This window comes from Asterias amurensis, chromosome 7, assembly GCF_032118995.1.
Source record: "Asterias amurensis chromosome 7, ASM3211899v1".
Lineage (NCBI taxonomy): Eukaryota > Metazoa > Echinodermata > Asteroidea > Forcipulatida > Asteriidae > Asterias > Asterias amurensis.
The window spans coordinates 3,375,656-3,400,913 of record NC_092654.1 but is presented as its reverse complement, the minus strand read 5'-3'; the positions used below and the strand labels follow the sequence as shown (position 1 = coordinate 3,400,913).

The window sequence follows — 25,258 nt, the reverse complement described above, 5'->3', positions numbered from 1 at the left end:
ACTTTATTGTGGGCTGTTGTGGCTAAGCGGATAAGAGCACCAAACTCAATCTCTGGTGTTTCTGATCAGCGGAGTGTGGGTTTGAATCCTGGATGTGACACTTCTGTCCTTGAGGAAAACACTTCACTATAATTGCTTCTCTCCACCCTGGGGTAAATGGGTACCTGTGATGGCAGAGATGGTTCTTGTGGTTGGTTTAGCTTAATTGCTTCTCTCCACCCTGGGGTAAATGGGTACCTGTGAGGGCAGAGATGGTTCTTGTGGTTGGTTTAGTTTAATTGCTTCTCTCCAGCCTGGGGTAAATGAGTACCTGTGTGGGCAGAGATGGTTCTTGTGGTTGGTTTAGCTTAATTGCTTCTCTCCACCCTGGGGTAAATGGGTACCTGTGATGGCAGAGATGGTTCTTGTGGTTGGTTGAGCTTAATTGCTTCTCTCCACCCTGGGGTAAATGGGTACCTGTGATGGCAGAGATGGTTCTTGTGGTTGGGTTTAGCTTAATTGCTTCTCTCCACCCTGGGGTAAATGGGTAACTGTGAGGGCAGAGATGGTTCTTGTGATTGATTAGCTTTAGTGCGCTACATATTTGGCAGCACCCGCTGTATACTCCCCAGGGAGCTGAGATGGTTTAAGGAATGAATTAAGGCCCAGTGACCTGGGATAATAATGTGGAACCACTTTGAGGCGCCCTCGGGTGCTATACACATGTATAAAAACTGTTGTTATTATTATTACTTCAAAAAATTAATCAATAAATTACTTAATGTTTATATATTAGGTTTGTAGTAACACCATGTGTGTATCTTCTTGCCAGGTAGAGTTTGTTTTTAGACATTTGTCTTTCTTTATTCTACTACCACAGAGTAGATTTATCGGATATTCGGGAGACTATTCAGTTCTGAAAAGAACTGTCCTGCTTTTTAACTACTATCCCGGGTGGAAGGTATAGAAAATTGGCTTGGACTACTACTAACTGCACTACCATAGGGTCAGTTCTTGAATTGGTCTCAACGTTTCGACTAGCTTGCTCTAGTCATTGCCAGAAGACTGAAAGACAGTTCTCGAAGACCAAACTCTACCTGTAGAGTGTCATGGCCGAGTGGTTAGGAGCATCGAATTAAAGTTCTGGGGTGGATTTCACAGAGGTAGTCCTAACTTAGGACTAGTCCTAAGCAATGCTAAGAGATAGGACTGGTCCTAAGTTAGGACCAGTAACTCATCCTAACTTAGGACTGGTCCTATCTCTTAGCATTGCCTAGGACTAGTCCTAAGTTAGGACTATCTTTGTGAAATCCACCCCTGGTGCGTTTTCACCGGAGTGTGGGTTCTAATTCCTGTCGTGACATTTGTGTCCTTGAGCGAGATGCTTTACTATAATTGCTTCTCTTCACCCAGGGGAATAAATGGGTACCTGTGAGGGTAGAGGTTGATATTGTGAATGAAAAAGCCTTTGGAGCGTTATAAACTGTTGCCCAGGTTGTATACTCCCAAGGGAGCTGAGAAACATTAAAAAGGGATGTTATTGGCCCTATGACCAGGGCACTTATGTAAAGCGCTTAGAGAATTAAGTGTTAGTTATTAGGCGCTGTATAAATCGAAAGTTATATTATATATTATATACACACAAATATATATTGATACCTCACCATGCAATGCCTCAAATCATAAATAACTTGATGTTTGTTTTACAGGTATGTTTATTGGACGGACTGGGGTTTGAGTTCGTACATTGGAAGGATGGGTATGGACGGAAACAACCCCCAGAGGATTATCACAGAGAAACTGATCTGGCCTAATGGTCTGACAATCTGCTATGCGGCTAACAAAATATTCTGGATTGATGCTCATCTTAATTACATTGGGTAAGTTTTGAAAATCCACTTCCATCGTAAGTTTCACCAGCAGCTGATTTTACCAAACGCTAGGATTAATCCTATCTCAAGTTTGACGAGAAACTCGTCCTATCTTAGGATGGTTTCAATGTGTCCTACAGCGTTGGATACGGAACTTAACTCACCCGGTTCATACTTAATTCCTGCGAATGCGATTGCGATAAGAATATTGACATCACAAATTCGTAACAAATAATTTGCAGCAGTTGAGCTGTGTTCAACTCCTGCGAATATTGGCAGCGAAAACAAGAGTTGTGACGTCAATTTCACGTCAAATTTGCTACATTTGCAGGAAGTGTGAACCAGGCTTAAGTGACAAGATTGATCCTAAGTTAGAAAGAGTTTGGTGAAATCGACAGCAGGGCTCGATTCCACAAAGTACTCAGGTTCATCTTAAAAACATTTACATTTAAACTTACATGGTGTAAAGAAAAAGATGGTTGAAAGCTTCCCTTAAATGTTAACGATTAACTTCCTGAGGTGCTGTATTTTTTTGAGAAATTGGTAGAACAATTTCTTTAAAATTATTTTAGCATGTACCACGGATTAACGCAACTCTCCTGAAAACCGTCTATTATTATTATTATTATTGTAAACATGTACAGGTAAATTCTACATATACATATATCTTCATTCACAGTGAGTTGTGATTTATGTCATGGCTACAAATGTGCTTCAAAAGGTTAGAAACCCTTGACCTGTCAGTATTAGTCACTAGTTATTTGTATTGTGACTTGCTTAGCGAAGTACCATTTTGACAAGAAACACCAGAGCTTGAGTTTTGGTACTCTTAATCGCTCGTCCACAAAATAATATCCATCACATGTTTTCTCCTCACTAAGCTTCGCTAATCTTGATGGATCCTCCCCACATGAGATCCCAGGCCAAGACCTGGCCCATCCTTTTGCCCTGTCCGTCTTTGAAGACTTTGTCTACTGGACAGACTGGAACAAAAAGGCCATCTACAAGGCTGACAAGTTTTCTGGTGAAGGTGAAATGATGTTGAGAGAGACTGTTCATCGGCCGTTTGATATTCACGTCCATCATCCGTTGCGACAAGACCAATGTAAGGCCATCAAAGTATTTTTTTTCTTTAGGAGGGAGTTGTTCACTTTTTAAAAGTTTCTTTTTTGGTCTTTTAGAAAGGTTTGATAGAGACTGCATTGGTCATATGACATTTACGTCCATCATCCGTTGCGACAAGACCAATGTAAGGCCATCAAAGTATTATTTTTTTTCTTTAGTAGGGAGTTGTACGCTTTGTAAATTTTCTATTTTGTGCTAGGTTTAGCGAAGCTGATAGATACTGCATTGGCCATTTGATATTCATGTCCATCATCCGTTGTGACAAGACCAATGTAGGGCCATCAAAGTATTGGGTTTTTCTTTCTTTCGGATGAAGTTGTACGCTTTGGAAGTGTAAAGTTTCTATTTTGGTCTTATAGAAAGACTCTGCTAGGGTCAAAAGAAGAGGCTGTGGAAATTTTTTAAAATCTAGAACACAGGTCATTTTAGTAAGTAAGCAGTCGGCAACATTGAATTTACCTTATGACATTTTTATGTTAATGTCATCTTTTGAAGAGTGTTTTCTTTGAGTGTTTCACAAAAATTTGGTTCAGAAGTATTTATCAAAGTTAGACCAAGTGACTGGTAGCCACGCATACTTGAAAAAGGAGCCAGACTTTTCTCAGGAACAAGTTGTACTTTGCACGAAGAAAGCTTAACAACTTTTCTTGGATTATGCATTACAAAATGTCTTGTCTCTATAACAAGTGTATTACATTCAAAGAAAATCAAGTAGTTTTCTAGACACTGAAATCATTTTACACAAAGGCAAGCTTCAGTTAAAAAAAACATCTCTGCAGGATGGTTAAAATGTTAATTTTTGTTTGTTTTCTCTCTCTACTCTTTTGCAGCGATTGCCAACCCATGTGGTGCCAACAATGGTGGCTGCTCCCATCTGTGCCTCATTGCGATTGGAGGAGTAACCTCCACTTGCGCCTGCCCAAACAACTTCATCTTCACCCAAGGTAGCCGCACGACCTGCGTCGCCAACTGCTCCGTGCTGGAATTTCGATGCGCTGATGATAACGAATGTATCCCTAAATACTGGAAATGCGACGGTGAGACCGATTGCGATGATGGCTCGGATGAACCTGACTCGTGCCCAGTACGCCACTGTCATCTCGGGTTCTTCCAATGCGATAATCTACAGTGCACGGCGGGACAGACTCTATGTGATGGCACTAATGACTGCGGTGACAATTCGGATGAGGTATTGTGCGATTCTAGTCACTGTAAGGCGTGGGAGTTCAGATGCGACTCTGGGAATTGTATTCTACACAATCAAGCCTGCGACGGAGTAAGCGACTGCCTAGATGGGTCCGATGAGAAACAGGAAACTTGCAGTAAGTTTATTAATTTGGGGTTTTACCTGTACACAAATGTGTGTTAGTACTGTTTACTACATATGTCAGTACTTTCTTGAGTTCTGTGAGAACAAAAATTACAGGCATTTTACTCGAGTGGGATCCAAACCCACAACCTTTGCAAGTGTCTTACTACTTAGACAAACAAGATTAGTTGTTAGCTAGGGGAAGTTTGAATCCTTTTCAAAAGCCTGTTTTGAAATGTTTCTGTTTGTTTGACGTGCTACTTTTTAGAGTGTCGTAGCCGAGTGGTTACGAGCATCGAATTCAAGTTCTGGTGGTTTAGTCACCGGGGTGTGAGTTCGAATCCCGGTACCTTGAGCAAGATGCTTTACTATAGTTGATTTTCTGCACCCATGAGTGTAAATGGATACTTGCGAGGGTAGAGGTTGATATTGTGTATGAAAAAGCCTTCGGAGCGCCATGACAGCTTGGGCTGTATACTCCTCAGGGAGCTGAGAAAGGTTAAAGGGAAATTATTGGCGCAATGACCAGGGCACTAATGTAAAGCGCATTGATACGGGTATTGTAAAATGCGCTATGTAAGAGTTTGTTATTACTTTGTATATAATAGCTTGTATATTTTTTTTTGATATAATATTGTTATCATTATTCTCTTTCTATGCACAGCAAGTAGAACATGCTCTCCTGGATTCTTCCAATGTAACACTGGATATTGTATCCCAGAGTCGTGGGTCTGTGATTTTGACGACGATTGCGGTGACATGAGTGACGAGCCTCACCGAGAATGCCGTAAGTAAAAAAGGACTTTTCTTTCTTTATTGTTTCACATTTATTCATTGAAAAGGCACTAGAGTGCTTTCATTCTTGATTACTTGATGTTAATTTGTTTTTTATTGCGTTAAAAGGCACTGGAAACTATTGGTAACATAGGTAATTACTCAAAATAATTGCTAGTGAAAACTTACCTGAACAAGAAATGGAGAGCCGTTGATAATAGAAAACATGGTGAGAAACGGCTCCCTCTGAAGTAGCTATTTTTGAGAAAGAGGTAATTTCTCACCCAAATACTCGAAGGCTTGAGGTCTTTTATTATTTGTTTAGGCATCTGAAAGCACACAAATCTGTGGCAAAAAGAATGTTTTACTTTCATTATTTTGTTGCAACTTTGATTAATTACCAATAGTGTCCAGTGCCATTAACTAATGAACAAAAACGACAGTTTTTCTTGTAGTTTGCCTAATTGTTGTTGGTTTTTTCTTTTGTACTTATTTTTTTAATAATTTTTGCACAGTGGGTCAATATGCTTGTCTGCAAATAGATGAATGTTTAAAACAATTGCGTTTGAATGTCATGTTCTAATTTGTAACAATTGTGTCTCATTCAGAACGTGCGACTTGTGCTGTGGGTTGGGAGCCATGTACAACCAACTACAGATGTATTCCCTCGTGGGCAGTCTGTAATGGAGTGGATAACTGCCGCGACAACAGCGACGAGGTGGGTTGCGAACAGCGCACCTGTGCATCCGGAGAATTCCGCTGCGACGGAACGAAGTGCATCCCTGGTCGGTGGCTCTGCGACTTCACTGCGGATTGTGACGACGGTACTGATGAGGATGAGACGTGCCTACACAGAGAGTGCAGCGAGTCGGAGTTCCGTTGTGCGACCAATCAGTGCATCCCGAAAAGATGGGTCTGCGATCACGACGACGATTGCGGGGATCTGTCGGACGAGCTGGGCTGTCTGAACTATGAGTGTTTGCCGGGAAGTTATAAGTGCACCAGTGGGCATTGCATCAATGAGGATTATGTGTGCGATGGGGAAAGAGATTGTTTGGACCTCTCTGACGAAGTCGGCTGTTGTAAGTTGCTTAGTGATTTTTGTGCACTTGTAAATGTGTGATTGCTTAAACCGTTTCAGATGAAATCAACTCTCATAAGTTCCTTAGATTTGTAGATTTTTAAAACACTTATAATGCGCTGAGCTCAACTTCATAAAGCCTGTAAGCCAAAAAAAAATTGCTTAGCAGGAACTGGTTACCATCCAAAATAACATTAAGTTTGCATTGTTTTGGCTATAGTGCCCCACTCAACTTTTGCTTAGCAAATAAATGTGTCAAGCAGTATTTTCTGCTAACAGTTTAATGAAATTTGACCCAGGCAAGTGGGGGATAGAGATTGCGAAGAGCTCTCTGATGAAATCGGCTATTGTAGGCCTACAGTGTAAGATCCTTATTTGTGGATTTGTAAAACAAACTTAAAGACCCATTGATTGCAAAACGCCCGTCTCCTGTCCACCTTTTTGGGGGTCAAAACATGCACAAAAGGATGGTACACATGTTTACACGCGCATTAGTGTGAAACACGTACAGTATACAATCCTTTTGTGCACATTTTGACCCCCTAAATGGCAGACAGGAGATGCGCGTGTATGCGCGAAGCGCAATGTGCAATGGGTCTATACGTGTAGTTTAAGTGAATTGAAACTTTGATCTGACAGTTTTCTTGGTTCTTGCATGTGTAAATCTAATTTGTCCGAAATTTGTCTCGTTTGCAGCTACTCGACTACCCGGAGGCCTGTACTGTTTTGCGACACAGTTCACATGCAACAACACGTTGTGCATTAGAGAAGACTGGGTGTGTGACGGTGAAGATGACTGCGGAGACGGATCAGATGAAAGCCTCTTCTCTTGTGGTAAGTTGGGACAGGTTTATCGGGATTAGCGAATTAAAGGTTACCAGCCAAAGTACATTGTGACATGCAATGTTGGTGACTGGTATCCTGTCCTTTCTGTTCTGCTTAAGGGCCTTTCAGAATAGTCCATGTTTAAAAAATGTCAACAAATTGTACAAGGCTGAAGTTTTTAAGAAAAATAGGTTTTTAAATGAGTAGAAATGTAAAGTACATACCATGTACTGATGTACAAGTGTATACGCAGAAAGAATAGAAGTTGAATAAATTACAGAGGTTAACTAATGTATACATGAAACACATAAAATATATTAAAGGCAGTGGACACTATTGGTAATTACTCAAAATAATTATCAGCATAAAACCACACTTGGTAACGAGTTATGGGGAGATGTTGATAGTATAAAACCTTGTGAGAAACGGCTCCCTCTGAAGTGACGTAGTTTTCGAGAAAGAACTAATTTTCCACGAATTTGATTTCGAGACCTCAAGTTTAGAATTTGAGGTCTCGAAATCAATCATCTAAAAGCACACAACTTTGTGTGACAAGGGTGTTTTTTTCTTTCATTATTATCTCGCAAGTTCAAAGACCGATTGAGCTCAAATTTGCACAGGTTTGTTGTTTTATGCATATGTTGAGATACCTCAACTGTGAAGGCTAGTCTTTGACAATTACCAATAGTGTCCACTGCCTTTAAATAGAGTACAGGAGTTCTACAAAATAAGCACATGCATGTATGAACTCAAATAAATGGAGAAAGTTAATTTACACCGAGACTCCTTGCAATTATTTGAAGAACCATTATAAAAAAGATAACATTCATATTTGTTTTATTGTTATAATATTATGGATGGAGGCAGGAGTTGTGGATTCCCGATTTCTTCATCCAGAATTTTTTTTAATCTTCTTATTTTTTTAGCCAACAATGTATGCGACACCAGCAAAAGGTTCAAGTGTAACAATAATCGTTGCATCCCGCAATGGTATGTCTGTGACGGCGTTGACGACTGCGGAGATGGGAGCGACGAGAATAACCATGATCTGTGCCAGGCGGAAGGATGTGACTCGGATCAATTCAAATGTACCAATAACGAGTGCATTCCTGCAGGGTATGTTTGTGATCTGGAGGCAGACTGCAGCGACCTCTCGGATGAGCATGGCTGCCGTAAGTTCAACCAGACTTTTGGACGGTCTTTTTTTCACAGTTCTTCGCATGCTCAGACCTATGCGCACAATACTGAGCATGTACGCGCACGCTAAGAGCAGCAAAAACCGTTACGTCTTCTGCTACCAGCATCTCAAAAGTCTACCATTTAATTCAATTCAATTTAAAAAAAATTATTTATCCAAGAATAGGCAATTAGAAAAGATTTGATAGCTCCAAAATAGAAACGGTTTTAAAAATGCCAACTAGGACATTACCACATTAGTATACAAAATTGCATATACCTATTTACATACATATACATGTGCATTATATACATTGTATGAAGCATCACAGGGATCCATTAGCCATAGCCACCAGTCAATATTGGCTTCTTGTATAGAAAGCCACTATCTTGTATCCCGCTCAAAACAGTCACTCAAACGCTCATGCCGCTCGCGCTTTATTACCCCTTGTTTCTGGGCCGCTTATTTATAATTCATTAAACCATCTCAGCTCGCTGGGGAGTATACAGCCTGTGCTGCCAATAAGCTCACTGAGCTAAATCAATCACGAGAACCATCTTTGCCCCTCACAGGTACCCATTTACCCCTGGGTGGAGAGACACAATTACAGTTAGTCAAGCTCAAGGACACAAGTGTCATGACCGAGATTCAAACCCACACCCTGATGACGTAGCCACCAGGGGCCAATTTCATAGAGCTGCTTAAGCAAAAAAAAATTGCTTAAGCACGAAAATAGCTCGCTTATTTTACACATGTTACTGGCCAAAATTTCCTGCCATATACATTGCTTATGACTAGTATTAAGCTGTTGTTTACTTAGCATTACAATTGAGTGGAGTCTTGGCCGGTAATCTGATTTTACTAAGCAATGAATTTTTTGCTTAACACAAAATTTTTTGTTTAAGCAGCTCTATGAAATTGGGCCCAGAACTTGAATGCTCTAAACCACTTGGCCATGACAAACCCAGTTCAGATACAGCCTAATATGGACTATTTTTTTCTTACTTGGTTTTAGACTCTGGACCTTGTTCCATGGGTAGCTGTGAAAATAACTGCACTAATATCGACGATGGACACTTCTGCTCATGTGAACAGGGTTATAAGCTAACAGACGACCGCCTTGGATGTGAAGGTTGGTAGATAAAGGAGGTTGAATTTAGTCAATACAATAACTCAATGTGTGATTATCGTGTTAAAGCCATTGGACACTTTCAGTAAACAGTATTGTCCAAGGCCCACACTTCGTGTATCACAACTTATATATAAAATAACAAACCTGTGAAAATTTAGGCTCAATTGTCATCGGAGTCAGGAGAAGGGAAAACCCATCCTTGTTTTTCGTACTTTTCGTCATGTCATGACATGTGTTTAAAATATATCCGTAATTATCGATAGTCGAGGATTGATATTGTTTTAATGTTTTCTCAAAAAGTAAAGCATTTTATGGAATAATATTTCAAGAGAAGTCTTTTACCATTACCTTCTGTAAACCCTGTTAAGTTATTTGTAAATCTGTGAACTTTTAATTTTTTTTTCTGTTCCGAAAGTGTCCAATGGCTTTAAAGGGTTTGGGTACTTTTTGTACTATAAATCGAATGTGAAGTAGTTTAAGGGTTTCTCTGGATTGCTCTTAAAGGCACTGGACATGTTTGGTATTTATCAACGACCAGTAGTCTCATTTGTTGTATCCCAACATATGCATGAAACAACAAAATTTTGGCTCAATTGGTCATTGAAGTTGCAAGAAAATATTGGGGAAAAAACACCCTTGTTGTGCTTCAATAATGCCTTTAAAGAAAGTGACTTCAGGCCTAAAGTCTTTCTCAGTTTCAAAAATGTTTTTGTGATAAAACCTCTTGAAAACTGAGTGAGTCATTTCTCAAGATGTTTTATACCATCAACAGCTCTCCATTGCTTGTTCCCAAGTAAATTTTGATGCTAGTACGTGTCCAGGGGTGGATTTCACAAAGAGTTAGGACTAGTCTTATCTTGAGTTAGGACGAGTTACTAGTCCTAACTTAGGACTAGCTGTATGTTTTTGATATCTCTTAGGACTAGTCCTAAGTCTTTGTGAAATCGACCCCAGTGCCTTTAGATGGTTTTGCTGTTTGACGGTGCTCATTGCTCTTAAATGGTTTGTTAGTTGACGGTGCACACCTCTAGAAAGCGGCTGGTTCAGGGTGAATCTATTTGAAACGTTTCCACACCATCCAAGTATTAACAATTGAAGCACATGATTTGTCTTTTTATTTATAAAGATATCGACGAATGTGTCGACAACCCGTGTACACAAAAGTGTATCAACTTCAAGGGTGGCTACCGGTGCGAATGTAGCAGAGGCTTTGTTGATCGAGGCGACAAAGGAATTGACTGCAAAGCTGAGGGTAAGTTTGTCAAAGTACAGTATAATCCTGCCATCTCCTCACCCTGTCCCCTTCCCCCTGGAATTCCTCTTGGCCATCCACTCGTGCTCCTCCTTCTCTGAATTGAACTCCTACTTGAGAAAAAATGTATCCGTTAAAAAAAAAAAAACGCTGATTTTGGTTAAACCAAAATTAAGGACAATGTGTTCACACTCTGAAACTAATGAGAAACGCTTAAGAAGGGAACTCATTTATTAATTTTGGTTTTTGCCCATACACCGATGTGTGTTAGCACTGTATACTCAGTACTTTACCGAGTCCTGTGAAAAAATATCACAGGTATATTACTCGGGTGGGATTCCAACCCACGACCCTTGCAATTCTAGAGCAGTATCTTACCAACTAGACGACCAAGGTTGCCTGGTAGCTAGAGGCAGTTCGAATCCTATGTTTTGGGAGCGGGTACCGCTCATTTAGAACTCGTTTAGAAGGGAACTATGTGAACTTTTCACTCCTTTTTTCATAGTCTGTAACTACATTGTATTTGGATGTTTACCATTCGCTTTTTCACACAGGAGTACCAAAGGTAGTCGTTTTCACCGATGGCCCAGAAATTCGAAGATTTGAGGAATCTGAATACACCGACATAATCATAGACCAGGGAGCAGTGCATGATGTAGATTTCGACGTAACGTCAAGTAAGTTTTATCCTCGATGATCTCTCTTGAAGACCATTAGAGCATACTGATCGAAACATTGAGTTGTTAACCACCGGTTCTTGTCAGAAACAACACTACTCAAAAGAGGTTTACACACGGTGCTACCACAATTGAATCCCACTTATGTTATAGTAGTATTACCGCAAAGTGTCAAAATCTACTCATAATGTCATGTACATGGTGTTACTGCAAACCATACTAGATATTACTGCACTGTATTTCTGCCATGCAAAGTTTTAGTATACTTGTAAAACACCATCATTCATGTAGTCTCCACTCAAAACGTTATTTCTAGGTGCTCTTTACTGGGTGGATAAGTCATTAGGTGCTGTAGTGAGAGCTTTGTACCCGACCGGCCTTGATCAGAAAATCACAACGCAGAAGATTGTGGAGAATATTAACCAACCTCTTGGAATCTCTGTTGACTGGGCCTCTGGGTAAGTGACATTTAAAGGAAAGGTATTTGTTTAGTGGAAAGTCTCTTTAAATTAAAGGCACTGGACACTATTGGTAATACGCAAGATAGTTGTTTACCAAGTAAATTCTTACTTGGTAAAGAGCAATGGAGAGCTGTTAAAGGAACACGTTGCCTTGGATCGGTCGAGTTGGTCGAGTTGGAACCGTTTGTTATAAAATGCATATGATTAGAAAGGTATTTTAATAGAAGAATATAATGATCCACACAAGTATCACTCGAAATTGTGTGGTTTTCATTTTACCTCGTCGACAAACACGGTCGGCCATTTATGGGAGTCAAATTTTTGACTCTCATAAATGGCCGACCGTGTTAGTTCGCAAAATAAAAGGAAAACCCTGCAACGTCAAGGCAAATGTGTGGATTATTGTATTCTACTTTTTAATCATCTTCCTAACCATATGTATTTTATAACAAACGGTTACAAACGCTTTCCAAAGTCCAACTCGACCGATCCAAGGCAATGTGTTCCTTTAATAGTAGGCCTAAAAAAAAATTGTGAGAGAAGTCAATTTTTCTTTGTTCAACCCAAAATCATTTGAAATATGCCCATTTGGTTTACCTTTTGGTTTATTATTTGAAATACTTGTCATTATGTCCTATCCGTAAGTGACAGACGCATGGATTAATCTAACATTTTTTTGTCCACCCTCATTGCTCCAAACTAGAATGAACTAAATCTCACAACTGAACTGGCATAATTTCTAACAACCGCTGAAGAGTGCAGGCGCAATGTCTTAAAGTGACTACACTACATTCCTCCATTTTTAGAGGAATGCAGGGGTGGATTTCACAAAGAGTTAAGACTAGTCTTATCTCGAGTTAAAACGAGTTACTCTTCCTAACTAAACCGACCCCCGGGCAACTAGCAACTTTTTGGACTAGCAAAAAGGACAGAGGATAGAAGATACAGTGCCACCACTTGAGTGGACCGCGTTGCGACCCCGCGAAGGGTGCGGGTGTCCCCGTAATCGCCATGCAGTTTACTCACGGGTACCCATTCCGCACTTGCGGGGGTTTGGAATTACTTGTGGCTGGTACTGTGTTTCAGTTTACCCAAATTGGTTATTGTGTTTTCTTCTAGCAATATTTATTGGTTGGACTTTGGGGATAAGTTACCACCATCGGGACGATCTAGACGAGACACTCTGTTCGCTGGCCCTAGGATCGCTGTCTCTAAAGTTGATGGACGCTACATCAAGAATTTGATTACAACCGATCTGGACAAGCCAACCGCCATTGCCGTCAATCCTCATCGTGGGTGAGTCCAATGTTATTAAAGGGGTGTTTTGTTGAGTATTTGAGAAACAGTGGGAGACTTTATGGGGTTGTAGGTGTCGACAATAATAACAATAGTAATAATAATAATAATAATAATAGGTATTTTTAAAGCGCCTTTGCAAAAAGATCAAAGTGCTACACAGAATGAGATGAGAAACAAAAATACTGTGGTTACAAGAGCAAAAATGTTTTTAGACGTCTCCTGAAAATGGCGATAGAAGAAGCATTCCTGATACTGATGGGGATAGAGTTCCACAGTTTGGGAACAGCTATAGAAAAAGATTCGTCCCCGAGAGATTTTGAATCAGCGGGAATAGGCAGAAGGAGTTTAACATGCAGAAAATTGGAGTCTCACTCTGCCTGGTTGATACAAAGTGAGTCAATCAGATAAGTATGGAGGAGATAGATGCTTCTTGATGGGTAGCCAGTGAAGTATTTCTGGTACCATTGTAGCTTCTCAAAATCTTCCATTGTCGTGAAACGTATATTGTTGTTACTTAAAGTCACTGGACACCCTTGGTAATTGTTAAAGATCAGTCTTCCTCTTGGTGTGTCTCAACAATTATGTACAAAATAACAAACCTGTGAAAATTTGAACTCAATTGGTCGTCGAAGTTGCGAGAAATTAATTGAAGAAAAAACACCCTTGTCACATGAAACTGTTATGCTAACAAATATTTGATTAATTACCAACAGTGTCCAGTGTCTTTAACGATATATGCATTGTGTTGCATTAAACCTTACAACTTTTGTTTTTATTTGACAGCATTATGTACTGGACCGACACCGGTGACTCGCCAAAGATCGAGATGAGCTGGATGAACGGAGAGGGGCGTCAAGTCTTGGTAACAGAGCGTATCACTAACCCCACCGGTATCACCATAGACTTTGCCAATTATGACACTGTCTATTTCTGTGACAACAAAGACAATGTGATTGAATCAATGCGCTGGGACGGGCAGCAACGGAAAATCCTCAAATCTGGGAGCTGTAAGTGATCTCTGTTAACAAACTGTTACTTTTGACCTCTGACTGTCTTCTAAAGGCACAAACAAAAGCTAGGAACAGGTGACCGGAATTTAACAAATTTACCAAAGAATTGTAGCATGAAGGCCTTCAAAAGATTGTGAGAAACGGCTACCTCTTTAGTAATGTAGTTTCTTAGCCAGAGGTAATTTCTGACTCAAGTAATAAAAGACTTCAGGCCTGAAGTCTGTTAATGTTTCTTAAGGCGTCTGAAAGCACATAAATTTGTGCAATCATGCAAAGGATGTTTTTTCTTTCATTATTCTTTTGCAACTTCGATTACCACTTAAGCCCAAGGCTGTATACTCCACAGGGGGCTGAGAAGGTTTACAGTAATGTTTGACCCTGTGACTAGGGCACTAATCATTGCTAATTGTACATGTACTATCTTGTGTTGGAAGCTTTTGTCTTCACTCAGACAAAAGTTATCTGGAAACTGAGACAGACTTGGTACCCAAGTTAGAAAGAGGAGAACTTGTTGATAATGCTTTTTCGTTTCCTCGCAGCTTTGGAGAATCCATTATCTCTGGACGTGTTTGAGACGCTTCTTCATTTCACTACGGAGCGATCCGGCACTAGCGGAAAGATTAGGACGCTGGACAAGCTCGGTAGAGGGGTACCGACCACACTAGTAGAACGAGCCTATCTACCTGGCGGACTTGTTGTGTATCATGAGAAGAGATATACAAAAGACTGTAAGTAAACTCTTCCACACTGAAACCTCTAAACCCCTCTAAATAATAATAATCGTAATAATAATAATATCAAAGTCTTATACAGCGCACGAAAAAAGGTACTCAAGTAGATACAAACTTTCAGAAAGATAGGTTATTGTAGTGATGAATTTTGAGACCCAATTAGTTAGCACCTTATAAGGGTTTACAAGTTGCTACGGCGCATACAGCAGCCACAGCTAGGAACACCGGGGGGAACCCCTTCTCTTTTCGATAAGTGCACTAGGTTCTTTTACATGTGTTACACAACACATGGAACCAACGGCTTTACATCCCATGCGAAGGATGAAGCAATGGTCAAGTGTCTTGCTTAAGGACACAAGTGTCACGGCTGGGGATTTGAACTCACACACTGCTGATCAGAAACACCAGAGTTTGAGTTTATCTCTTCAGTCTCCTGACGATGACTAGAGCAAGTAAAGCCGAAACGTTGAGACCAGTTTCAAGAACTTACCCCGCGGTAGTGCAATTAATTACAATCCTATAAGCTAAAGTAATAGTCCCAGCCTATTTTCTATACCTTCCGCCTGGGTAGTACATGTGGTTGATAAGCAGGACAGTTCTTTCCAGAGCTGAGAAGTCTCCCGAACATCCGATAAATCTACTTTGTGGTAGTAGAATAAAGAAAGACAGTTCTCTAAGAACAAACTCTACCTGGCAAGTAATACACACATGGTGTTTCCGCAAACCAAATATATATTGCAATGCCTCAAATCCTATGTTAAACTCTTCTAAATCAATTTTAAATCTATCTTGAATAGCTGAAGTTGTTCAAAAAACTGTTGATACTCAGTAAAAAAAAAAAAAATTGTTTCGATGAAAGCATTAATTCTAATACATGTAAAATTGTTTACCGAACAAAGATAGGGAGACCGTCAATATTGAACCAATTCACCTGACATCATCATCAGAATAATCTTGGATGCGCCATTTTGGTGGTCAATGTCAGCGTGTGTTATTCAGAGAAGTGCGCATTTTAGGCGTGTGACGCGCGTGCAAGGTGTCAATAGGGCTATGTGACAACAGAATTAATAAAAATCACCTCTGAGTCTGCAGAGCTGTTATATATAGAGAATGGGCTTATGTTTGAGAGGCCAAACATTATTGGTCATCGGTGGTTGTTTGTCAACAAAATTCGGTTACAAGAGAGTTAACACTACCCCCCCCCTCGTTTGTTTGTGTTTTGTTATTACAGTGTTAGGCGCATGTAATGGTAACCCGTGTAGTCATCTGTGTCTGCTGATACCAACCACAGCAGGGAACCAGGTAACCAACGGCTACAAATGTGGCTGCCCCAACGACGATGACTTCAAGTCCGGCAGTGAGATCAACTGCCTGAGTGGTGAGTATGACTTGCAAATAATTAAAGACAGTGAACACTCTTGTAATCGTCAAAGAAAAGTCTTCTCACTTGGTGTATCTCAACATATGCATAAAATAACAAACCCGTGAAAGTTTGAGCTCAATCGGTCATCGAACTTGCGAGATAATAATGAAGAAAAAAACACCCTTGCCACACACAGTTATGTGCTTTCAGATGCTTGATTCCGAGACCTCTGATTCTAAATCTGAGGTATCGAAATCAAGTTCGTGGAAAATTACTTCTTTCTGAAAACTGCGTCACTTCAGAGGGAGCCGTTTCTCACAATGTTTTAATACTATCAACCTCTCCCCATTACTAGTTACCAAGTGAGGTTTTATGCTAATAATTATTTTGAGTATTTACCAATAGTGTCCACTGCCTTTAAACATCTTCAAAACCATTTCGGTGATAAGAGCAAGGTAGTTGAAACCAAGCTAGTTGAGACATTATTTGGTTAAAAAAAACCTACACAAGTTTAATTCTTTACCAAATCAAAGAAATATAAATTGATGATTTTCTTATGTTTGACTGTTTCAGCTAAAGCGCCCCCTCTCCTTATTCCCGGCCTTCCCGATTGCAGATGTGAGAATGGTGGGACATGCATCGACAAAGGAAAATGCCAGTAAGTGTAGGATGGCTTTTGGCTATGTCTTAATATAATATTTAATATTTTGATTTTATATAGCACTTTTTCACTCCCAAGTGTCTCAAAGCACTTCAAATTATTACCCCTGGTCACTGGGCCTTAATTCACTCCTTAAACCATCTCAGCTCCCTGGGGAGTATACAGCCTCGTGCAACAAATGTGCTACTCGGCTAAATCAATCACAAGAACCATCTCTGCCCTCACAGGTCCCCATTTACCCCTGGGTGGAGAGAAGCAATAATAGTTAAGTGTCTTGCTCAGGGACACAAGTGTCACGACCGGGATTCGAACCCACACACTGCTAAGAGAATCAGCGGAGCTTGAATTCGGTGCTCTTAATTGCTCGGCCACGACACCCCACTTAAGGCTAACTCGCTTCATCCCTACAACTGTGTAGCCAGTACCGAAAGACAAACTCGGCTGACAGGTTGGGCTACGGCTATTTATGACTGTGACTGAAGACGGAAGCCGATAGCCACAGCCAAAGAAATATAAGGATGTGTTTATGTGTTATGGCTTTAGCTGCGGCTGATGGCTAGAATTATAGGACTCACTATTTTTGCCTGGGCAAATGAAAATACCCAGTGCTGCCAAGCACAGTACACTTCCCCTAGAATATATCAAAATATTGTCCACTGTGCGTTCCGTTGATCTGAGACACAGCTAATGATGAGGATCTGTCAAATGTCACAGATAAACAACACAGTCAAAATAACAATCAACTTATTGCATGGCCCTGTTACATGTACAGTTTGAAAACCAGCCATCGATTTCACAAAACTCCTCCTAACTTAAGATTAATCTTAGGACTTAGGACAAGTCCCAACCCTGCACTGTAGCATGCAGACCTTAAGATTAATCCTAAGTTAGGACGGGTTACTCGTCCTAACTCGAGATAAGACGAGTCCTATCTCTTTGTGAAATCGACCCCTGACATCATGCCCGAAACTTGCACTTCAGCAATAATGTAATTAAACATGAAAAGTTTTGTTAATCCGCTCGCCCTTGGTGGGCTTTAAAAAAGACGATTTATTGCCCACCCACCACTAAAACTGTTCTAGCTACAACCCTGCCGATACTTACAGCCAAGCATAAGCACAGATATTTTCATGTGTAATGGCTTTTGCTATGGCTGATGGCTAGATTATCGCTTCTGCAAAGGACTGTGTAACTGTGTAGAATTATCATAAATAAAGTGAAAAGTTTAAAAGAATTATATTTCCTGTAATAATTCCAGGTGTACATCAGGATTTGAAGGCGACACCTGCTCAACAAGATCTGCATTCACGGGTGGTCCAGGTAAAGTGACTTCTATTGTTTTCGTTGTTGTTTGTTCCTGTCGAATTCCAGGGCCTTACAGTGTATTTAGTTTGTTAATGATGATTATTTCTGATTGTTTTTTTGTTTTTTTTTATATTTATTTATGATTGGTTTGCTATGTTTATTTTTACAATGTGTGTATATATTCTACATTAAGGATTTGATTTTGTAAAGCGCTATGTTCATGGTTAGTTTGGAATAGCGCTATATAAGCACTGTATACTATGATGATTTTGGCTCTAACGTTGTTACTTCAAATAGTTTTAATAATACCAAACAATGCATGGCTTTATGCAAGGATTTTCAGCCACGAGTTGAGTATAACTGAATAATTCACAGCTGATCTGTGCAAATAACTTCCTACTGAGATTTGAATATTATTAATCTCTATGACTTTGTTCCTGGGTCCAACCCATCATTTGAATATTAATGAAAAATATATGTTTATACATGTTTATTCATCCAGGATTTGAATATTACTGAATAATGCTTAGCTGTGTTCAAGGTTTTGAATATTAATCTTTGACTTCGTTCTTATAAGTTCAACTCACAATTTAAATATTAATGAATAATGTATATTTATATTTTCAGGCGGTGGTGCGGTGGCAGCTCCTATTGTCATCATTATTCTGATCATCATTGCCGCAGTCGTAGGATTTCTTTTCTACCGTCGTCGATCAATGTACGTATAGACCTCACAAAAATTACGGAAATCAATCAATCAATGATAGATAAATAAATAAATAATTTATAAAGCGACCAAAATCAAAGTTTGTTCAAAGGCGCTGAGGCACAGAAGAAATATAGTAGTCATTATGGTAGGCCTCCTGAAACAAGTGGGCTTTCAGTAGTGCCTTGCATGTGTTGAATGATGTTGTGTCCCTGATGTGATTTGAAAGTTTATTCCAGAGCTTGGGTCCATAAACCTTTTTTCGCAAATACCCATTGCAAAAGCGCTACCTGTTGAAGGTGCATGCTGGTCTAGCTAGGTTTCAAACTTGAGCGCTAGCTAGACCAGCATGCACCTCATTCAACGCCTACAACGCCTACAGCAGACGGATTATTTGCAGTCTAGACTCTGTCATAGACGTGCTTGCACTGTAGCGAAATATTTTTTGATGTTATTATACAATATATAAGTGGAGTTTGTTTAGAAAAAAATGTATATTCATGATTACTATTTTCATTTCAAAGGAATGGGAAGCCCCATGTGGATAGCAGCGTAAGCTATCGAGGAGGAGCCAATATTGAGATGCCTAGTCAGACCCCTGCAGCGGATGGGGTAAGCTAATCAGCTCGTGGTTTTACAGTAGCTTTAGATAGGGTCATGTCACACAAGACAATTAACAAGCAACCAGTTCCAGGCAATCTTCAAAAAGTATGCCTTCACATTTGAATGTTCACATAGTATTCTTGGGGATCGTGAGACATTGTTTGAACAATTACGCATGTGCTACCAAAGTGGTGCACTGCAGTTGGTGGCCTGTTTTAGCTCTTGGTTTTAGCTTTAGGGTCATGTCACACAAAGCTATTTACAAGCAACCAGTTCCAGGCCATCTCCAAGAAGAGAAGCCCTTCACATTTGAATGTTCACAAGTTATTCTTGGGGATCGTAAGACATTGTTTGAACAATTACTCGTGCTACAACCAAAGTGGTGCACTGCAGTTGGTGGCCTGTTTTAGATCTTGGTTTTAACTTTAGGGTCAAGTCACACAAGGCTATTTACAAGCAACCAGTTCCAGGCCATCTCCAAGAAGAGAAGCACTTCACATTTGAATGTTCACAAGTTATTCTTGGGGATCGTAAGACATTGTTTGAACAATTACTCGTGCTACAACCAAAGTGGTGCACTGCAGTTGGTGGCCTGTCTTAGATCTTGGTTTTAGCTTTAGGGTCATGTCACACATGGCTATTTACAAGCAACCAGTTCCAGGCCATCTTCAAGAAGAGAAGCCATTCACATTTGAATGTTCACAAGTTATTCTTGGGGATCGCGAGACACTGTTTGAATGATTACTCATGTGAAACAAAGTGGTGAACTGCAGTTGGTTAATTTCTGCTGTTGTTATTGCATTATTTTTGGTAAATTTGTGTCTCTGTATGTTGGTGCTATTGCTCTGGTAACTATAGTCTTCAAGGACACCATCAACGTAGCGCTTAGAAACATACGTCTCCCATCTATTCTTCACATGTTCCTTGTTGTAAATGTACATGTATGTTCCTTCTGTCAGTCATCTTCATTCTGGTCCAGTGCTTTAAGTGCTATTTAGCCTATAGGACGGCCTACAGGTATTTCTGTGAACAGGTTTACTTTTTCTAGTAGCTACACTTTTGCTTCAACTATTGTGTCTGTACTTTGTGAACTGGCCAAATAAATAGTAAAAATGATAAAAAATTATCATACGGTAAGGTTTGTGGTAACACCATGTAATGACTATCTCTAATGAGTTGGGGTGGTTCTGAAAAGAACCGTTTGTTTCAACTCGACGTTTCGATTAGTACACTCTGATCGTCTTCTGGCGAAAAGAAGACGATCAGAGCATACTGATCGAAACGTCGAGTTGAAACCAACGGTTCTTTTCAGAACCACCCCAACTCAGTAGAGATAGTCATTACATGGTGTTACGGCAAACCATTCTATTATGGTATTTCCACCATGCAACGTTTCAAATCCTACAAATAAAAATATTAATAATAATTGTTTCATTTTTCGTTTTGAAGGACGTTGAAGGGAACACCCACTTTTCTAATCCTGTCTATGCAACCAGCCTCCAATCACCAACCCTTCAGGCAGTAGGTAATGGAGACCAAGCTGGTGCCTTACCCATGAAAGTAGCTATTGGTGGCGACCAGGCCGGCCCTCTTCCTGAGAAGACCGGACTACCTGACGAAGAGGAACTCGACCTGCGGCTACAGAAATCCTTCAGTCCAGCTGAAGGCGAGGGTGATACCAAGACGTTAGTTACAAAAGATTAGACTCTCAATGCTGGATATTTTACTGTTGTTATCTGGGGCGTTCATTTGAAAGTTTGGATTGCTTCTTAAAAGAAGTATCGGCACCGATAAATAGCTTGTTAGTGTATTGTTAACGTCTGAATCCCTCAACTGCATTTAATGGCAGTGAAGTTTTTAAGATCAACTCAATTTTCGAACGAGTCCTTAGGGAAATTTGAACAAACAATTACAAATCTCTAATCTCACGTTGAAAATGGTGTCAAATGCCTTTGTATTTTATACCCTCCAAGTGTAAATTTTGTCAAGAGATCCTGAAAACATTTGATGGCGTCACATTTTAAATAATGGTCTGTATATTATAGGCAATGTTTAGATTGTTCCAGAATTTTGATGACATTCAATCAAAACACCATTCAAATTTACCTTTTTTCTTGGCGCAAAAATTACTTCTTTGGACTTTACAGACCCATTTGTTTTTGACGTTTCATGAAGTCTTGTTGCAGATTTTGCTTAGAAAGAGTTTTAAACATTGATTTAATTATCTGTTGGAAACTGCTTAACCCGCCAAAAGGATGTGATGTTTCTCTCACTTTCGTGAGGACTCCAACAATTTGGGAAATGAGTTGATCACAAAACTGAGTTTGACCTAGTAGGAGCCCCGCTTTAAATCCACAATTTCATCCACTAGATAAGCTAGGAAGGCACCGTTACCACAATGGTATGCCCCTTGCAGCCACCAATCCAAGTACACATCAGTTATGTATACACTTTTTAAATACATATAGCGGTACTTTTTAAGTGATAAATTTTGTCATGCCTAGCATAAGGAGGTGGTGGAGGAATTATCTATTTGTTATGTAGTACTTTTTTTATTAATCCGCTTATGCAATGTACACATATATAGAATTAAGAGCTTTGTTATTAAGGACATATAAGTCATTTGCAAGAACTGAACAAAACCCCTCTAAAAGATGGGCGATTGCCTTCAAAGGGTGCGTTCGATTAGCTTCCCTGGGTCGACTCCGCCATGCTCACTGCAGTGCTCACTGGTGTGAGCCCATGCACGAGCTATTCGAACGATCACTCACGCTCTCGTGGTGACGTCATGCACCTGGGGCATCTTAAGAAAGTTGTCAGAGATATTGTAAATAAAGATTTCATTCAGTTTGATTAGGGAAATGACATGAGACACCGCCCCACACCAAAATCAATATTCTCAAAGAAATGAAAAGGTACATGTACAGACCTTCCAATTGGTAAAAAAAAAATGCTGTTGGGCACAGAGTCGAATGTTAGCAAAACATTCAATCGAGTGAACAGATGTTGTGACCAAATTCAGCTTTCCTGTAAACTGTCGAGTTAAAAAATTATACATTTCATGATAAGTTGCTTTGTTTCCAACCAATTCCTACACAATTTGTTAATTTGTGTAAAATTGTTATTAACTGTTGTACCTGGGCATGAGGGAGCGCCAAGTGCCTGGTTTTGGAATAAGGTGTCACATTTTAGAATCTATTCGCAGTGTGTTTGAAAAATATTGTATTCAGTGGTTAAACTTTTTTTTCTTAAGCTCAACAAACATTGCATAACATATCAGCCTGAATATTATAACATTCCTTTTGTATAACATTAAATGTGTTGCAAATTTGTAAATACAAATTCCAATTTTAAATACAATTCACCAAACCATTTATTTTTGAAACTGTTTTTTCTACACATACGTCAAAACAAATAATATTGTATTTGTATTTTGCTTTCACATGAAATATTTTTATATACCTATGAAATTGTTTTATTAAGTACAAGTGATACATTTTTTGTAAAAGGGAGAATTATTGTTTGGGTTGTTAAAAGGGTTGTTACTTAGGGGTTGACCAAAGTTGCTATCTGAAATAATAGTACAGAGTTTAACCTGAGAAGAAGTTTGAAAGGGTTAGATAACAACAATAGGGCGCACTGGTGATGCTGTTGCACAAACGCAACAGTACCGCAAGAGGATCAGACACGCGCGCCATTTTGTACGTGCGTTGAATATGAAGTACATGTTGGAGTATGTGTTTATTGAACGCTTAATGCGATGCTGTTTTGTCAACTTACAAAATGGTCGCACAAACACAGGCTGTCCGATGCCTGCTTTGTCAACTTAGAAAATGGCCGCATGCGCGCATGCCAGACCGCATAGGCCAGTGCGCCCTCTAGTTCTTATATGTAACTCTATGGCTTAGGCCTGTACACTGCGTAGGTCCTGTACATATTTGAACATTGGAACCCTTTAAAGTAATGTAGGTGGGACCAAAGTGGTCCCAAAAATGTTTGAATGTGTGCAAGACTTGCATGGTCTATATTGTATGTGCCAGGACATTGAGTCGACAGGACGTTTTTCTTGGAGGGAGGGTTTCCAAACGAGTACTATTATTAAAGATGTTAACAATATGGGATGCCTATATAAGATTGTATGTTTAGGAAGTAGATTATGTAGTATATACAGCTTTGCTTGGAACTCAAATTAGTATTCAGATTTACAGGGAACACTGTGTTTACGTTTTTTTGTATTTGTAGAACACTGTGGTTTCAGCCTTAGCAATAAATTGTTCAAATGTTTTACAAAGTGTGAATCTAATTGAACTGAGGTATATAGCCATCTTGGTTACCATAGTTTCAACTAGTGGTGAAAACTAGGGGCAAGCTTCAATAAAGACGATCATTTTAGATCAAATGTTCTTCGTTTTGTTCAGGGTTTTTTCCTCGATCTAATTTCGCCATGATGGGAGGCAGTGTCTTGGATAATTGTATTCAAAAGTGTGCGAAACTAAATTAACAAATTGTATTGAAAGAGATATTTTATAACAAATTTGCATATTTATACAAGATTTGATATCTACTTAAATCTAGATTTGAAAAATCTAAAAGTTTATGTGAAGCTTGTATTGTGTGTCGTAGTGTACTGTGTAGTGTTAGCTATATCATTTTGTTTCCCCATTGAAATTTATAAGTGTTTTCCAGTTAACTGTTTACAGTTATTTGTCTAATTGTCACTATACTTTTGCAAGTACTGCTAATATTTTTACAAATAAATATTTCGGTGGGACAATGTAAGAAACTATGTGATTGATTTGTGGTTATTCTGTTTAATTATTACTTGTAATTTTTACTAAAATTGTACTAAAATTACCCAAAATGCAGATGGAGCGAGCAGCAAGGCTTTAAGCTTTCCCCTTTACTTGTAATTTTGGCTCAGTTACATGAAACATATCACAGCTTCTCTTTGGGATTCTGGGGTCACTGGCAACCTTCTTTACATTGATTTCACACAGTATCATAAATATGAAGGTGTTTGAACACTCTCGGTGCTTCAACATTGATACAGAATAAGTTGTTTTTATTTACTCAAGACTACCCCCAATCTGTCGGAGTGTTAAAACCCCAGTAAGCTTGGTGTCCACCCGAAAGTCCGTTGTCCAAAGGTTCAATAGTCTGAGGGTTTGATAGTCCGATCGCACAAATTTCCCATGACAGGGGGTTCATTAGCCCGAAAATGAAGTAGGGTTTGTTAGTTCGAACATTTGATGCGATAGTCCGAAGGTTCATTAGTCTGAAGGTTAATTGATCCGAAGGATCACTGGTCCGAAGGTTCGGTAGTCCGAATCGATGATAAGGTTTGATAGTTCGAATCGACGATCGGAACCTTATTAGGACTATCGGACCTTATTGTCAATTCGGACTATTTGAACCTTCAGACTATCTAACCTTTGGACAAATGAACATTTGGACAAGCGAACCTTTGGATTAACGAACCTTCGGACCATCAAACCTTGGACTATCAAGCTGTGACTGTAAGCTTGAGGGGAGGGACAGTTGTGACTGCCAAATGTAATCACTCTCCTTTTTTTATTTTAATTACTCTTACACATTTAAAAAAGAAAACCTAAATTGTCCAGACTTTCTTCATTATACGTATGAGAAACAAATTGAAAAGATTGAGTGGCCGGGCAAAACAACCAAGGGTTTTCCCACTGCCTTTAATTGCGCTTTGGTTATTTCATTATTTGAAGCTGTTTGTTCAAGCTTTCAGTGAATTTTAGGAATTGTTATACTGTCTCTGGACTGTCTGAAAGAAGTTAGGAAAGTTTTGGGTTCATTTGTGTAGTTGATGCCTATTGGTGCAAGACAATTCTTCATTATTTTAGACTGCTACCTCCATACTCTACATATATCAGCGCGGGCCAGCCAACTC

The 25,258-nt window shown here is 39.5% G+C and overlaps 1 protein-coding gene across 1 annotated transcript in view; it reads left to right on the top strand.

Moving 5' to 3' along the window:
• LOC139940103 (low-density lipoprotein receptor-related protein 2-like) overlaps positions 1-24,117 on the top strand; it is a 145,395-nt gene extending 121,278 nt beyond the window's left edge. Inside the window, exons 67-86 of the mRNA XM_071936350.1 lie at positions 1,689-1,859; positions 2,732-2,955; positions 3,806-4,297; positions 4,949-5,071; positions 5,667-6,140; positions 6,836-6,973; positions 7,891-8,136; positions 9,157-9,273; positions 10,400-10,525; positions 11,080-11,202; positions 11,519-11,660; positions 12,783-12,959; positions 13,746-13,969; positions 14,512-14,700; positions 15,935-16,081; positions 16,640-16,724; positions 17,986-18,047; positions 18,660-18,750; positions 19,263-19,350; positions 20,791-24,117. Of these exons, the coding sequence (XP_071792451.1) occupies positions 1,689-1,859; positions 2,732-2,955; positions 3,806-4,297; positions 4,949-5,071; positions 5,667-6,140; positions 6,836-6,973; positions 7,891-8,136; positions 9,157-9,273; positions 10,400-10,525; positions 11,080-11,202; positions 11,519-11,660; positions 12,783-12,959; positions 13,746-13,969; positions 14,512-14,700; positions 15,935-16,081; positions 16,640-16,724; positions 17,986-18,047; positions 18,660-18,750; positions 19,263-19,350; positions 20,791-21,045 (3,694 nt within the window). The 3' untranslated portion in view covers positions 21,046-24,117. The remainder of the gene's footprint in view (positions 1-1,688; positions 1,860-2,731; positions 2,956-3,805; positions 4,298-4,948; positions 5,072-5,666; positions 6,141-6,835; positions 6,974-7,890; positions 8,137-9,156; positions 9,274-10,399; positions 10,526-11,079; positions 11,203-11,518; positions 11,661-12,782; positions 12,960-13,745; positions 13,970-14,511; positions 14,701-15,934; positions 16,082-16,639; positions 16,725-17,985; positions 18,048-18,659; positions 18,751-19,262; positions 19,351-20,790) is intronic.
• The last annotated feature ends 1,141 nt before the right edge of the window (positions 24,118-25,258 follow it).